Source organism: Rhagoletis zephyria, unplaced genomic scaffold (assembly GCF_001687245.7).
Source record: "Rhagoletis zephyria isolate East Lansing unplaced genomic scaffold, Rhagoletis_zephyria_1.1 Rzeph_scaffold_00613, whole genome shotgun sequence".
In the NCBI taxonomy this organism is placed as follows: domain Eukaryota; kingdom Metazoa; phylum Arthropoda; class Insecta; order Diptera; family Tephritidae; genus Rhagoletis; species Rhagoletis zephyria.
The window spans coordinates 34463-51123 of NW_016157697.1; the positions used below are offsets into that span (position 1 = coordinate 34463).

General features: G+C 38.4%; 2 protein-coding genes across 3 annotated transcripts in view; one reads left to right on the top strand and one right to left on the bottom strand.

Moving 5' to 3' along the window:
- Positions 1–16661, top strand: part of Cad87A (cadherin 87A) — a 45101-nt gene that overhangs the window by 24972 nt on the left and 3468 nt on the right. Inside the window, exons 8-23 of one of the 2 annotated variants that reach the window (XM_017613105.1) lie at positions 188–1318; positions 1556–2064; positions 3204–3432; positions 5270–5491; positions 5593–5697; positions 7680–8279; positions 8349–8756; positions 8824–9014; positions 9774–10079; positions 10427–10604; positions 10682–10856; positions 10930–11333; positions 11417–11577; positions 11639–11740; positions 11810–11891; positions 15384–15611. In XM_017613105.1, the coding sequence (XP_017468594.1) occupies positions 188–1318; positions 1556–2064; positions 3204–3432; positions 5270–5491; positions 5593–5697; positions 7680–8279; positions 8349–8756; positions 8824–9014; positions 9774–10079; positions 10427–10604; positions 10682–10856; positions 10930–11333; positions 11417–11577; positions 11639–11740; positions 11810–11891; positions 15384–15611 (5031 nt within the window). The remainder of the gene's footprint in view (positions 1–187; positions 1319–1555; positions 2065–3203; positions 3433–5269; positions 5492–5592; positions 5698–7679; positions 8280–8348; positions 8757–8823; positions 9015–9773; positions 10080–10426; positions 10605–10681; positions 10857–10929; positions 11334–11416; positions 11578–11638; positions 11741–11809; positions 11892–15383; positions 15612–16661) is intronic. The other variant, XM_017613106.1, reaches the window with a different exon arrangement.
- On the bottom strand, positions 5650–7482 carry LOC108360706 (uncharacterized). The gene is made up of 4 exons (XM_017613107.1): positions 7321–7482; positions 7122–7252; positions 5961–6161; positions 5650–5891 (listed from the first exon to the last, which is right to left on the bottom strand). The coding sequence occupies exons 1-4, from the start codon at positions 7465–7467 to the stop codon at positions 5771–5773; spliced, it is 600 nt and encodes a 199-aa protein (XP_017468596.1). The 5' UTR covers positions 7468–7482; the 3' UTR covers positions 5650–5770.

The window sequence follows — 16661 nt, forward strand, 5'->3', positions numbered from 1 at the left end:
TCGCTTGAGTAGTTAAACCGCAAAGGATAACAAACAAACAAGCTCACTTTCACATTTAGTATATTAGTAAGGAGAAAGGATTACCATAACCGAACCGAAACCGTTTAGATTTTGGATAGGAACACATTTTTTCCCCGGAATCCGAACTTTAAAAAAACATTTTTTTTCGCCATATTTTCTCTTCCAGGCCCGTGAACTTCTCAACGGCGCAGCCAGTAGTGATCCACTTACAAGCACCACCGCCCAAGCCACTGTAACCATACGTGATGTCAACGATTCACCACCCACTTTCAACAAGAAAGAGTATGAAGTATCCTTGCAAGAAAATACCGCACCCGGTACGCCACTCGCACTCGACATGAATGTGACGGATCGTGATGTTGGCATCAATTCGAAATTCTCGCTACGTTTGGACGATGTGTCTGGCGTATTCGAAGTGGAGCCGAAATTCGTGAACGGTTTCTCGCAAGTCAATATTCGCGTTGGCAATGGCACACTCGACTATGAGAATCCCAATCAGCGTAAATTCATCGTGCTTGTCATTGCAGAGGAGACAGATACCAATCCGAAGTTATCTTCAACTGCCACCATCACAATAACCGTACTGGATGCAAATGATAATAAACCAATTTTCGAGCATGAGTCATATTCGGCAAGTGTGTCAGAAGCAGCATTGTCCGGGCAATATATAACCAGCATCACCGCAAAGGATGTGGATTCAGGACAGTACGGTGATGCTGGCATACGCTATAGTCTTTCGGGCACCGGTGCAGAATTGTTTCACGTTAATGAGCAAACGGGTGTAATAACTTTGGCCGATTGTAATGCGGCAGCCAGTGGGGGTGCTGGTGCTGGTGGTGGTGGTGGGGACGGGCGGCATGTTGGGCGTCAACGACGTGACGCGCACGCACACCAAATCGAAACGGCCGACTATGCGTCGCTACTGTCGCTCTTGGATACGGATAACTACAGTCATTTGGTGCCATCCTCATCTTTATCGTCATCGGTGGAGGATAATGAACCGCCTGCTGCTGCGCTGTTCAATGCATTGGAAATCAACACAGAACCAACGGTAGAGTATACAGTCGTAACACAGGCGGAAGGACGCAGCAGCATTAACGATGTCATTAGCGAAACGGCAACTGCGTCAGCACCAGCAGCGGCAACAGTACCATCCCACTGGTCGCAAACGTTGGCGACTAGCGCAACACACGCCTCCACTCGACCGACAACAGCACAAGCTGACTTCGTAGGCGCTGAGGTGCCGCGTACGTGCCTCGACTACGAAACGGAGACCACGTACTTTTTGTCATACAAAGTGAGTGACAGACAGCCAGCACGCTTCTGTTATTGCATATATTTTTTTTTTTGATTTTGTTGCCGTAACAGGGTCCGCGGGGCTCTGGTTGCAGGCCGGCCAAGTTTGTGGTTGTTATTTGAAAATAATTTGCAATTTGTTTTTAAATTTCAAGTTTGTCTTCCACTTGCTCATGCTACTATGTTTTGAATTTAATTTCGTTTTCACTTTTTTTCCATTCATCCATTCTGCGTGCAGGCAACCGACGACGGCGGTCAAGGCCAAACATCCGTCGTGGCATTGCGTATTTCAGTAACCGACGCTAACGATTCGCCGCCAGTGTGCGAGAGTCCATTGTATCGCGCCGCAGTCGATGAAGGTGCACACGTGTTTGACTCACCGTTGGTGGTGAAGGCGCGCGATGCCGATACGATTTCCGACATTAACTATCGCATTATTGGTGATGAGCAAATCGCAAGCATTTTTTCCATCGACAATCGTTCCGGTCAGATAACTGTGCGTTCGAATGCGACATTGGATGTGACACACCTGAAGCGCGACTATTTGGTATTTACGGTGGAGGCGAATGATGGTGTCTTCACCACCAATTGCGGTGTAAATATAACGGTGCGCGATGTGAATAATCATGCACCGCGTTTTCTGGCTGAAGAGTACTCGGCGATGGTGGAGGAGAATTCGGAGATTGGCACAAGCGTAGAGAAGCTGCAAGCAGAGGATTTGGATTCGGGGAAAAATGCGGAAATTAGGTAGGAAGCTTTTTTGAAGACAACTAAAAGTTGATAGAGTTTGGTGGAGTAATTGAAATTTGATTTTAAGATATTTGCCCTGATCGGAATGCATACACTTTTTAAAGTTTCCAAGATTGGGGTATCAAATAAAGGTCAATTGGATAGCTTTAATTTAAAAATATTTGTTATGTAATTTTTTAAATGAAAATTATGTTGATAAAAAATTATTATCAATGCGTTAATATTTTAGCATTAGAAGTATCTCAGTATTCAGTGAACCAAAACTAAAAAAAAACAAAAAATTTTAAATAATGTTAATTAACAAACAAAATTTTGCCGAGTAATTACCTCAGAATTCTACAAAAATAATTTAAAAAAAAAAACAAAATTTACTTTTTGAATCTAATTGAATTTAAAAAAATATTTCATATTGAAAATAAGCGGGCAACCCTTGTAAGAAATGCGCCAGGTTGAAGAGTACATATTTTGAGTGCAAATTTACTGCGTATACATGCATACATGTATATCTAGTTACAAAAAAAGGCTCGTTGAAATTAGCATCTAAGACAAAAATTAGTATTAAAAAATCTGGCAACCCTCAAGGAATATATAAATTAATTCCAGTTCTCAAAAATACCTTTGAAATCCATATTAAGCTATTTTAGTCAAGTTTTGTAAAATCGAAAATAACCTTACACTATTATCTTAAGGGACAACATTTACTAGATATGCCAAGCATTGTTTTGGAGCTTTCTTTCACCATCCGTAACAAGTAATATTGCATCATAATTTAAAAAAAATAAAATAAAAAATTTATGAATATTCGATTGCAAATAGATGGCAACCCTATATTCAAAAACTTTTCTAAATTAGAGGTCTACAAAACACTTTGCATTCGATATGCATATTATGAAGTGTTATTTAGTTTGAAACTAACCCCGAATAGGTGGCAACCTTATACGAATATTTTCGGAGATAAATAATTGCTCGCATAAAGTTATACAGTTTTTCTATATATCATCATTTACTGAATTAGTACTTGTTAAATTTATGTGAATTTCATAGATGAAATGAAATGAAATTCACTTACATCGAAACAAGTACTTTCAATGTCCTAATTCAACTTAAAACTCTATTTGTTATATTTTCACGCTCAGATATCGCATTGAACATGGCAGTTTTAATGATTTTCGCATAGATGAGCACACCGGTGATGTTTTTGTTTCACGCAAATTGGACTATGATCGTCGTAATACTTATCAAATCGAAGTGCTGGCAACCGATATGGGCACACCTAGTCTTTCGGGAACTACAACACTCACGGTTAACATAAACAATAGCAACGATAAAGATCCATACTTCACACCGGCAACGCAACATGCAGAGGTGAGTACATAGCTGGGAATGGGGGTGTTCACTTAATTTAATTACTAAAAAAAAAAAACAATATCACAGGCCGGCGAAATGGAAATTTATCCCCTTCCTCTAATTATAGTCATGAAATAAAGTTTAATTACAAAGAGTTCATTTTGCAATACGGGCAACTGTTGTTTAAATATTTTATTTTTCGCTTACTTTTTTTTTAAATATGGTTTATTCTACAACCAAAACTCAAGTTCGTAACCTTATAAATTAAAGTAAATTCTGCAAATTTCCATTAAAATATTGCGCTTTTTAATTACACTCTATAGAAAAAAGTTGAGTATGCAGTTTTTTAGCCCATTCAATTTTAGTACAGCTAACTGCAAGTCTGAGGAAGCTAGGACTTACCATTGATTTTTAAAAACATTTTTTGTTGAAGGTGTCGCTTATATTCTCCATATAAAAAATTATCTAACATATGGAGACAAGTAATTTTTAGCAAAGAAAATAAAACCAACTTCAATTCTCATATAAAAAAAATATATATTTCATGATCCAATGATCGGATTAGTATGGAACCCCCTCTGAGACACTACCCTTCCGATGCAAAAAGAATTATTCAAATCATTGACGTGGTCCAAAGTTGTCCGGTAACATACATAAAAAAATTCCAAAAAAAAAATATTCCGATGAACTGATAACCTCCTCCTTTTTTGGAAGTCGGTTAAAAATGGCCGACACTTTCAACGAACGAAAATTGCCAAAAATCAATGGTAAGTCCTAGCTACCTCAAACTTGGACTTCATTGTACTAAAATTAAATGGCATAAAAAACTGCATAGTTAATTTTTTTTCTAAAGAGTCTAATTAAAAAGTGCAATAATTTTATGAAAATTTTCAGAATTTTCTTAAATTTTGCATAAGTTTTGGAACTCTTATTTTCGGTGTTCTTGTTGTAAAATTAACCATATCTTTATAAAAAATTTGCGAAAAATAGATTGTTTATTCATTTATGGAACAATTTTTAATTTATTGTGCAAGAAAAGTTCGTGTCTTAAGTCTTTCATTTACTTAATTTGCATAATTATCTTTCAGTTCTTTTTTTGATCAATCTTAGTATTCAAACATTTCGTTCTCTGTAAGAAAGTTCCTTAGAGTTTAGTTGCGAAATTGTTCTTCGAGAGAAAGTTCCTTAGACTTTTCTTCCCCTTTAGTTCTTTTCCAAAACTTTCCGGAGACTTTTCTTCCCATTTTGTTCTCTCATAAATGTTCCCGAAAGTATTGTTCGAATTTGATCCTCTTTGGAAACGTTCTACAGCGTTTTGTTCTTATATAAATCCCATTGAGAACGTTCTCGATAGTTTTTTTTTCGCATTTTGGTTTTTGTTTTGAACCGTTCTTGAGTAAAAAACTACGAGAACAACATTTATTTTTTCTCGGTCCCTGTGTTCTACACAATAACAGAGGACTAAAAATAGAAATACAATCAAACAAAACATTTCTATAAAAAGTAGAAAATAATTTTCCGCAAACCCGTGGAATTTGTCTCGATCAGTTTTGATTTTAGAATTTTAGAAAAAGTCACTCTACACATACAATTTGAGATTTAAAATTAAATAGTTCCCAAATATGGTAAACATTTTATAGGTTTGTTTATTCATTTTTACTTATGAAAATTGGATGGGAATTCTTGAAACAAGAGGTAATACTTTTCTTATAATTAACTTAATTTTTAATTTATAAAAATATTGTCTGTCCCGGAATAATTAGTTGAAATATTGTAATAAGCAGTTAAACATGCTCATCGTGTTTCTATTAAAATTTACAATTCCTTTTTTTCTTTCAATTTTCGTACTCCCTAGGTCCCCGAAGACGCTCCGGTTGGCACATTAGTTCACACACTGGTCGCACTCGATCCCGACGTACCCACATACAGTGCACTCGAATTTGCCGGCACCGATATTATCGCCATCGACAAAGAGGGCAAAGAAGTGCCAAATAGTGAACAGTTTAAGGAATATTTTACAATAAATCGTAAGGGGCAGGTGATCGTGAACAAGCAACTGGATCGTGAACTATTTGCTGTAAGTTCTAACATCATCGAAAAAACTTAAAATCATTTTCAGCTTGTAATCATTGTACGTATATACTTCTTTATCTCGTCTTTTTTATCTGCACCTGCCAGGTCATACGCATCAATGTGCTTGTAACGGATAGCACTGCGCCTACTGTACAACAAGGACGTGGACTGCTTAACATACAGATCACTGATGTCAACAAGACGCCACCGGTAGGTGATATACATATGTACATATGTATAAAAATTTATTTACCCTTCGTTTTTTATTTTTATTTTTTTGTTGTCAAACCAAACTTTCTTTTCGCAAAAATAATTCACTTTCAACCATCGGTTGTAGTAATGCTACCGATTCATTGTCATCCACGCGATCCTTTAGATTGTTGTATAGGTCTATGTAGGTATTGCTAAGCGGATAAAAATAGAATATTAATTTTGGAATTTTGAATCGAGATGTATTAATATCAAATACTCACAGCGCTGATATACAAACGGTTAACTTGATTATATTTTTGATCGCAAATATGACTAAAAGCGGCTTTTTGCATGGTATGAAATAGCGAACGGTTATGCCGCCAATTAAAATATCTAGGACGCAAAATAATATGTTCTCTATTATTTGACTAAAAATTGACGGTAGCAATAGGTCGGGAGCGTCTTCCACCAAAATGGGAAATCTAATTAAAAGAGAGCACAGGTTATTTTAATTAACATGCATGTACATACATACATATGTACATATATAAAAAAAAGCTCAAACCATAAGCTCAATCCTTTTAATTAAAAATTAAAAATTAAAAAATTAATTAAATTTCAAAATATACGTGAGTTAGACCAATTTGAAAATGTTTCTAAAAATCTCATTATTTTCATTCCGTTGATAAAATTTTTAAACTTTTTTATGCAGAGCTTTTAAGAATAAACTCTTCCGTCATCTGCGGTGGTTTAAAAATATATATTTAATTTTTTATTTATAAGAATTTTCAACTAAAATACAGTTCATTTCTTATAAAACCCGTGAAAACCCAAACTTAAAACTTTGTAGAAAATGCAAATAAATCAACAAATTTTCAGCAAAATTTCCAACTTTTTTCTCAGAATTTTTTTTTATTTATAAAATTCTAGATTTTTGGAAGTAATTTTAAACAGGTCCAGCACACGTAAATTTTATGTTTATTCTTTAATTTGAATTGGTGAATTTTCAATTAAAACCCGTATAAACCCAAGATTAAAACTGTACAAAAGTTCAAAAAAATTCAGCAAATTTTTATCCAAAACCTTTTTCTCAGAAGTGCAAGCGCTTTGTTTTATAAAAAAAAAATATATATATATTTTTGGAGGTAGTTTCTAATTTGCTCACATACATAAATCTCAACATTTTTAGAAATATTTTGGCGGAAGTAATAAAATATAATAAATTGTGTATTTCCAATAGAAAAATAGTACAGATTTTTTTGGGTGGGCGGTCCAAAAAAAAGTGAAGTCGGAATGCTCTCACCATTTTTTAAAAATAAGGTATATATATTTTTCGGTCTAGAGCAATCCTAGAGGGGGTGGACATAAATTTTCCGACATTACTTTCTCACATACATTTTTGGACCACCCTAATGTACATACAACTAAACTTGGATACTTACAAAGCTATAATGTTAGCTGCGAGTCCCAAATAACTGACAAGAAATTTCGCAAAAATTACCAATGTTACGAATAAGATAAATAATTGTGCGAGTATTGTATTGCAGCAAGACTTGCCAAGCACATTTTGGACCTGTAAATTAAAAAAAGTGAATCGTCATATTCAAATTAAATCGGAAAATCGCATTTGTCATCCCTTACAAGCTTCAGATCTTTGCCCAGTTTAAACGGACACAGCGTGGTTGCTTTATATAGGATAGTGAAAACGTTTATGAATAAGATTTTGAATTTTCCAAATGATATATCACATGACTGAATTTTTGGTGCCAATACATTGTAAAATTGCATTACTTGATTGTGTGATTATGGTAATTTTGAATTTTCAAATACATTAATTTTGTAGTTTAATTAATTAGAATTTTTTTTCGCTTCCGAACAAAATTCATCGTTTATTTTTGTTGTATCTTTATTTTTTATTTTGACACGATTTACAGTGTTGCTAAGTGAATTTAAATAAATTTGTCTTTTTCTTTCTTTCATAATACTCTCCCATTCACAAGAAATTCAATCCGCCTTGGACGCCCGATAATCCTGTAATCAAGCTACAAATGGCCGAAGAGCAACCAATTGGCTCTGTGTTGACTACCCTGCAGGCGTACGATGATGACTCGACCATCGGTGAATACAATATCTCACCGAATGCCTATTTTACCATCAACAAAACCACCGGCATAATTACCTCAATCGCTCGAATCGACTATGAAATGGTGAAGGAGGTGAAATTCATCGCCTCGGTGAGTGATACCGGCGTGCCGTCGCTCACATCATCCGCTGAAGTGACTGTGGATATTATCAACTTGAATGACAATGAACCGCACTTCAGCCAATCGGAGTATTATTTCAATGTGACTGAGAATTCACCACGCGGCACCGTCGCTGGCAAGGTGGAGGCATTTGACGCCGATGTTGGTTCTTTTGGTGAACTCACCTATTCGCTGATTGGGGAGAATAATAAATACTTCAGTATCGATGCATATACTGGCAGCATAATGGTGGCCGATGCGACAATACTCGATCGCGAGAAGATCAGCGAGATCACATTGACGGCTGTGGCGCAGGATAAGGCGCCAGCGACAGTGCAGAAATCAGCGACGGCAGCGGTTTGTAAAACAGCTTTTTATAGTAGTTATGTGTATTTATCCTCAGATTGCATCACTCGCTTCCCGTAGATCCACATAAACGTGCTGGATGTCAATGATAATGCGCCAATTTTTACGCAAGACCAATACACCACAACCTTGGCGGAGAATGCTGCTTTTAATCCGCCCGCCCCATTGCAGCAGGTGAAAGCGCTCGATGCAGATGAGGGCCTATTTGGCGATGTACGTTACTTTATTACTGCCGGCAATGAGCAGGGGCTTTTCCGCTTGGACGCACAGACCGGCATTGTGTATCCAGCACAAAGCTTGCATGGCAAGAAGGGACAATATGCTTTGGAAGTTGTGGCGCGTGACACGCAAGGTTCGGGTACCATGGAGAGCCGCACGCGTGTGCTGATCACTGTGATGGGTGTGAATCAACATCGGCCGGTGTTCGTGATACCAGCGCTGTCGAATGCCACCATCGAGATACCTGGCGTAAGTACTGCTACGCGGAAAGCTCGCGCGACACGGCATAGTTTTAAAAATGTTTCTCGCTTTGCAGGATATCGTACAACGTGATTATTTACTGCTCACCGTCAAGGCCACAGACAATGATACCGATGAGAATGGCTACATCACCTATCACCTGCAAGTAAACAATGAAAATGTGCAGGAGACTGAGGAGTTCCGGATCGATGCCGTTACAGGCGAATTGCGCACCAAGCGCGAATTAAATCGCAAGGAGCGTGCGAAGTGAGTTGACGCAGACTTAAAGTAATCAGATTTTTGATGTGTAAACGTCTTAGCTCTCGGTATAGGCAAACTTCGCGTAAACATAGCAGGAAATTGGTACTTGCTTATTGTGTGTACAAACGTACATTTCTGGACTTTTTCGGGACTAGTTCTGGATCATTTCTATACTAGTTCGCCAAAATTTTGGCACAAGTTCGGGGTCATTTCGGGCATTGTTCAGAAATATTTTTGGACCATTGTGGGTCTAGTTCGGGATAATTTTGGGACCGACAAGAGATTATTTCGAAACCGTTTCAAAACTTATTCGAAATCATTATCGTAGGACCACTTCGGGCCGAGTTCACGACTATTTAAGGACCATGTTTAGACTTGTTCTGGGCCTTTTGAGACTATTTTCAGGAACATTTTAGGACTATATCGGCATCAGGATCATTTTGGGACTAGTATAGGACTTTTTCAGAACCACTTCAATGCAATTTTGCGACAAATTTGGGAACATTTCGAGGTAGTTTCACATTAGCTACGAATTGATCTTGAGATAGTCCTTAACGATTCCCGAAGTGGTTATGGAAAAGTCGAGTATTGGGCCCGTCAAAACGAAATGAAATAAAAGGAAATTAATGTTTAATTTCTTACCAAACCTATGTAGTATGTAACTGAATTGCCTAATGCTTTGCCAAGCTGTACACAGATGTTCACAAATCATATTTCGTGCGTATTTGTTGCTCACCCCTTTTTTAATTATCGCCTTCTCCATAGCTACGACATAATTTTAGTGGCGCGGGATGCTGGCAACCCGACACCCTTCGAAACGTTGCGCTTCCTGAGTATTAGCATTGTTGATGCAAATGAAAATCGTCCTGAGTTCCCGGATGCTTCGAATCCTTATAAAATATCCATCAGAGAGAATAGTGGGCGCGAAGTGAAGATTGGTCGCATACAAGCAACGGCGCGCAGTAAACACAACAGAGAGGTCTATTACTACTTATTGCTGGGCAATGAGGATAGCGCGTTTGTTGTGGACAAAGCCACAGGCGATATTTACACCAACAAGAGTTTGGATAGGTGAGCTAAAAAATAGTTTTATTATTTCTCAATTTCAGCAGTCAACATATGTATTTCCTTACCATTACCCTTATCCTTATCTTTGCCCTTATCCTTTTTCTTATGATTTTTTCTTATCCATATCTTTATCCTTATCCTTATACTCATCCTTATGTTTATCTGTATCGTTATCGTTATCTAACATATCACTACATAACATATCATAATATAAACTAACACAACATGGCATAACATAACATAACATATCATGGCATAACATACCATAGCATAAAAAACACAAACTCACACAATATAGCATAACACAGAAAATAACATAAATTAATTTCCTTAAATTTTATCTAATTTAGGGAAGATATCGATTTCTACACGCTTTACATCCTCGCAAGCATCAAATCGGATCTGCACATTTCTGAAGAAGAACGCGCTTCATTTTCAATAAAAAGTTTGGAGCGCGACAACACAGTAGCCAAGGTGTGGATAACAGTGCTCGATGAGAACGACAATGCACCAGTCTTCGAAAAAGAGGTAACTCAATGCACCGCTAACAATATACGTCCACATAACTTACTTTAACAAAACTTTGCCCGTCCACCTAACCACAGGTTTACTATGCCGGTGTGAATGCCAAGGCAGCCATTAACAGCATAATAACCGTTGTAAATGCCACCGACGCCGATGCGGGCAAGAACGCCAAGACCGAATATATGATTGTGGCCTCAAATTTGTATAAGTACGGGGCTACAAAGGCCACCGGTTCTATAGTGCCAAGTCCGTTTGGTGAGTGCGACACATTTGTGTTAAAGAGAAATAAAAAATGTTAACCAAAAATTATATGTATATTCGTCTGTAGCCATTTCAGCCGATGGCCGCATTACCACTGCTGCCTTCATGGCCGAATACAATCAAGATCGTTTTGAGCTAGAAGTAATTGCTAAGGAATTAGAACAACCACAGCAATCAACGCGCACAAGAGTCTATGTATGGGTGTTCGATTCAACACAGCTGGTGCGCGTCATACTGTCGCGCCCACCGGAGGAAGTGCATCAGGAGCAGGAGGAGATAATCGCTGAATTGCGTAATGCGACACAGCATCGCATCATAGTCGATGAGATACGTTATCATGTGGATGCAATGGGACGTATACGTATGGATTGGTGTGATTTATTCTTCCATGCGGTCGAGCCGCATACGCAACAAATTGCTGCTGTCGATGAGATTCTCAAAGTTATCGATGCAAACTATGATTACTTGCGGGTGAGTGGTGAAATGTGACTTTTTTGCTTTCATCCAAAAAAAAAAAACATTTACTTTCTATGTACTTACATATCCTTTTTTAGGACTATTATGCCGGTTTCGCTATTGAGAATGTCGTGCCCGCCTACATTACCATCGTTCAGGATGAATTTGATTTAGCTGTGGCAGGTTTGGTGGCGCTCATTATCGTACTCTTTGTGGGCGTTATTAGCTTTATTGTGCTGTGTTGTTGTCTCAAGCATTGGTAAGTAGATATAGCCAGTTTTAGTTATATGTTTCAATCATTTATTACTTATACCTTTCAGGAATCTCTCCGTGCCTGTCGAAAATCGCCGCAAGGAGGCTTTAATCAAGAAACAAATCATAGAAGATTTGAATACAACCGAGAATCCTTTGTGGATAGAGCAGTAAGTTTTACAGCATATTCTTTGAATTAGACATACCTTAATAATCTTTAACAACAATTTATTTTATAGAAAACTCAAGCTCTATGAGGAGCAAGAGCTTACCATGCAAGTCTTCTCTGAGCCCGATCACATTTCGAATTCGGATTCACCGGTGAGTATTATCTAATAGTGTTTTCGTGTCCACCAAAAAAGTGGCCGTTTGACTGCCTCTTTCTCTTTTCGTGTTCGATTCTAAAATCAGGGACCAAGAACAAAAGGTATGATCGAAACTAAATGTCGGTCTCGTGGTTTTGTTCCCAAGAACGCTTAAAACTGCAATCCGAAATGAGAACCAAACTTTCGGAAGTGTTTTCACAAGAATGAAGGTGATAACAAAACTGTAAAGAACGTTCTCAACGGGAATTATTTAAGAACAAAATCCTATGGAGCGTTTCCAAAGAGAACAAATGCGAGCAATACTTTCGGGAACATTTCCAAGAAAACGAAATGGGAAGAATAGTCTAAGGAACTTTCTCTCGAAGAACCATTTGGGAACTAAAGTCAAGAGAACGAAACGGGAACAAATCTTTTCGGAGCTATTCGCGAAAAATGGCAGCGAGAATAAAATTTTTTTCATAGCGTTCTACAGCGTTTAAAATATTTGAATATTAAAATTTATAAAAAAAAGAACTGAAAGATAATAATGCAAATTAAGTCAATGAAAGACTTGAGACACGAACTTTTCTTGCACAGAAAATAAAAAATTGTTCTCACTGAAACGAGTTTCCATACCAACTCCCAGTCGTCCCTTTCATTCTTAACGTTAAGATCTCAAAACTTTTGTTATAGTTTTGTTCTCTAGCAGAACTTTTCCCAGACTTTTGTTCTTACTGGATCCTGCGTGGAAACGTTCTTGAAACTTTCGTTCTCATTTTGTTCCCATTGAAAACGTTTCCGAAAGTTTCATTCTCATACTGTTCTTCTTGAGAACGTTTCTTAGAATCTGGTTCGCATTTCGTTTTTTAGGGAAACGTTCCCGAACCTTTTGATCTCCTTTTGTTCCCGTTAAATCTGCTCTCAATACTTTTGTTGAGACAATTTTGTGCTCGTTTCTTGTAGTGTCACACTCTTGTACACCTCTCTGCCTTTGAAGCTTTGTCGGGGGAGATGGTTGCCCTGAAAATCAGATGGTTGCGCAAAACGACAATATTATGAAATGCGTTAGCTAGACAGGGACAAGAAGCCAAAAACATGCCGTTTTACAGGGTTGAGTGTAGAAAGACAACATTTTTTGGAAGAAACGAAGTCATCATAACTGAGAGAATACATCAAATTTGAAAAAGCACGACACGGGAACCTATGGTGTCGGCAATAGTAGTCCAAACCATACTGGGGCGGTGTATTATTTTAATACAGCTTTTCTTTCTTAAAGTAACCTGACTACTTTGGAGTATATTCACCGCTTAGTATCGTAATGCTTACCAGCATCAATCAAAATCAGGTTCTGGTATACTTCGCGTATTTGGATCCTTTGAAAGCGATTTCTTTATCAAAACTTGAACGAATCCTACTAATTAGAGACCTCATACAAATCTTTGCTGACGGATAAATTAACCAGTTCAAATGATGATCTTATTGTCTATAAAGGATTTGTCTTAATGCGTTTATATCATAATCTTCATCGAAATTACAGGATGGCAACCTTTCTTGATTGCAATCAATAAAAGGTACGCGCAGAATTATGCTGAAAAATCTAGAACCTGCTCGAGTCGATGCCTCACCGTCGCTTTCGACTTGTCACTGTCCGCCCTGATCATTACCGAGATGTAGAAAATGGGGAAGGAAGATTAGCGAGGGTCTGAACCAAAGTTGACCATGTGACAGGAAGGTCCTAGTCGCAGTTGACCTATCGGACGGCATTGGACACGGATAACCCCACGGCCCTTTCACTCGTCGCTCCTAGCTTGGACGAAACGATGGATAACCAGCTATCCCTGTGGAGGCTAATCATCAGTCCAATTTTGTAACTCCAAGTCCAAGCCGCGTAGAATTAAACAGGGGGTATCTCAAGGCGGCGTACTCTCCCCAACACGGTTTAATGGCAACATACTCAAGCATCGACAGCCTTTGGTAGAAAATAAACGACTATCTCACCAATCAGTCAAATGTCTTCACTGCCAAAAACCGCAACATCTCCGCTGCCAAATCCGCCGCCACACCCTCCATCACATCAAATAACGAGATCAGGCTCGAAACAGACGTCTTCCTCTACAGCGCCAATATACCGACAACCAACCACCCCAAAATCCTGAAAGTCTGAAATGTTCTCCTTCTCCACACCTCAGCCACCTACAACGAACTACGAGCCAGGGACAAAGTTTTCAAATCGCTAGCCGGCAGCACCTGAGGAGCCGACAAATAGTCGAATCGAAATATTAGGCACTGACGTGCAATTTTCGATACGACTCGACTCTCCAATTACGACTTGCATTCAGCACACGACACTCAATGAGACTGCATGTTATCGAAGCAATTCCTCGTGGAATGTAACCGTGGGAACCACCCCAAAACGCTCTGCTGCGGAACGATCCGCCGTGAAGACGAGGTGAAACCGAGAACAACTCCATTTTGGGTAGTGCCAGAGACTCAACGACGATGACCCTGAAACCGAAAGCCCTCTGGACTGCGCCCATCGACGCCGCCCGCTTCATTGGATTCAGGCTTACCGGGTCAGAGGATAACTCATGACAAACCCCGAGGAGTTTAACACTGCTACTACAACAACCTTATAAACAGGTATTTCTTAGGTTCTCACCTACAAAATCACCGGCGATTCTTTTCATCATCTGAGCAGATTAGAATAGGCTCCCATTAGACATCCACGTATGTACATGAGTTTATCTGAGGGGTTGAGTACTGCTGTTACAATAACAACAGTCATCCACGGCATACCACCAATTACAACGGCTACACTGGACCAAGCCACATACCTAATGAAATACCGGACAGCCACTTATCGTCTCTGTTTTCTGATGATGCTTAAACACCACCTGCATTGTGAGACCTCAATGCTTCCTTTAAGGCAGCTTAGCAAGCAATTCCTGCTCGATTGCTACCGCAGGGAACATACTAACAAGAACTTGAAGTTGTGCGACCTCCTAGGTACGTCAGTAGACATCTCCACGAATTGTAGGAACTGATTCAGATATGCACGGCACATCCACTTGGCCCGACGTTGTTCAGAGATGCTAATAACGACTTTCATTTTCACTAACTCTAGCCCTGTGAATGTCATCATTATAGTTCTTCCACCACCTAGCACAGACGAAGAACTTCAGTTGCCTCGAGACACCCGCGTAACTGCGACACCATTTTGGTCTGGATAATGTAGCAAGTAAAACTCTGAATTATACAGACCCAAGATCTTTACACGCAATAGGGCTCTCCTCCTTTTGGTCTGACCCCGTCGAAACAGCACGTTTCACTAATATATTGAGGTCGGCGCCCTATTTTACCTTTTACGAAAATGTCGGAAATGTAATTCACACTGAATAAATATACTGCGGACTATATTGAATATTGCTACGGAAATAGACTTAAGCCCATACCTTCTTTCCTTAAACGAAATTTGAGTTTTGAACAATTGCATTTATTTTATTTTCAGGCTCAATTAGAACATCATGTGCCACATCATAGTGTTGTTGACAACACCTATGCCACCATACAGCCACGCAATGGCAATCACGGCGTGGGTAGTTCCGCTCTGCATAATGGCGAGAATGTGAGCGGCGGTGGTAATATGAACAATACCAATGCGCTGGGACGTGTTCATGATGCACATATAAATGAATTTGCCGATTATGCGACGTTGCGCAACAATCGAGCACCATCGGTGAGTGTGAAGGGATACATACAGTGGTGGAAAAAATAATAGAAACAAAGAGTGTTAACAAGTTTTAGATACATTTCTTTTACTTATTTAATATTTAGTAGTTTTTTATAAAATTTTAAATCATTACCAGGCACCGAGAACAAAAGGTATGATCGAAATTAAATGTCGTTCCCGTAGTTTTGTTTGCAAGAGCGCTTCAAAACCAAAACCAAAATGAGAACAAAACTGTCGAGAACGTTCTCAATGGGAATTATATAAAAGTAAAACCCAGTGGAATGATTCAAGGAGATCACTACGGCCCTTATTATGAGCTGCATTCGATTTTCGATCTTCGCTGGCTATCGAATATCGAAGATCGAAAGTGAAATTCGTATTATGAGCTATGCAAGCGTGTCGAAAGTTTCGTTGAGTATCGAATTTTCNTACTTTCGGGAAGATTTCTAAGAATACAAAATGGGAACAAAATTCGCCGGAACGTTATTGAAAAGAACTAAACGGGGAAAAAAGTCCAAGGAACTTTCTCTCGAAGAACAGGAACTTTCTGACAGAGAACGAAACGGGAAAAATATTCGCTGAACTATTCGCTAAGAAGGGAAGCGAGAATAAAATTTTCCCATAGCGTTTATTAGTTTGTAATGTTTTTATATTAAAAAAGGAAGCTGAAAAGTAATTATGCAACTTCCCTGCAAACCAAAGTTCCCGAAATCTTAACGAAATCTTTAGGAGTATCTGATTTCTGTAACGATTTTTTTCCGAATCTTCAAAGAAAATTATATGAAGTGGTTGACACGAACTCGTAAAGAAATTTCTGTACGAAAAATAAAGAAAATTCTGAAAAAAGTCTGCAAGAAATTCTTCACATAGCATCATTATTTTCATTTCTTTACTGATTTTCTTCCGAAATTTCGTAAAAGAATGGAAGTGTGCGTAATTTATTTCATTTTAGAAAATTCGGCAAAAAATCTGATGGGATCTTTCCGAATTCTTTAAAAATTCTTTACGATTCAGAATACTCTGAAAAAATGGTTTGCAGGGTTAAGTCAACGAAAG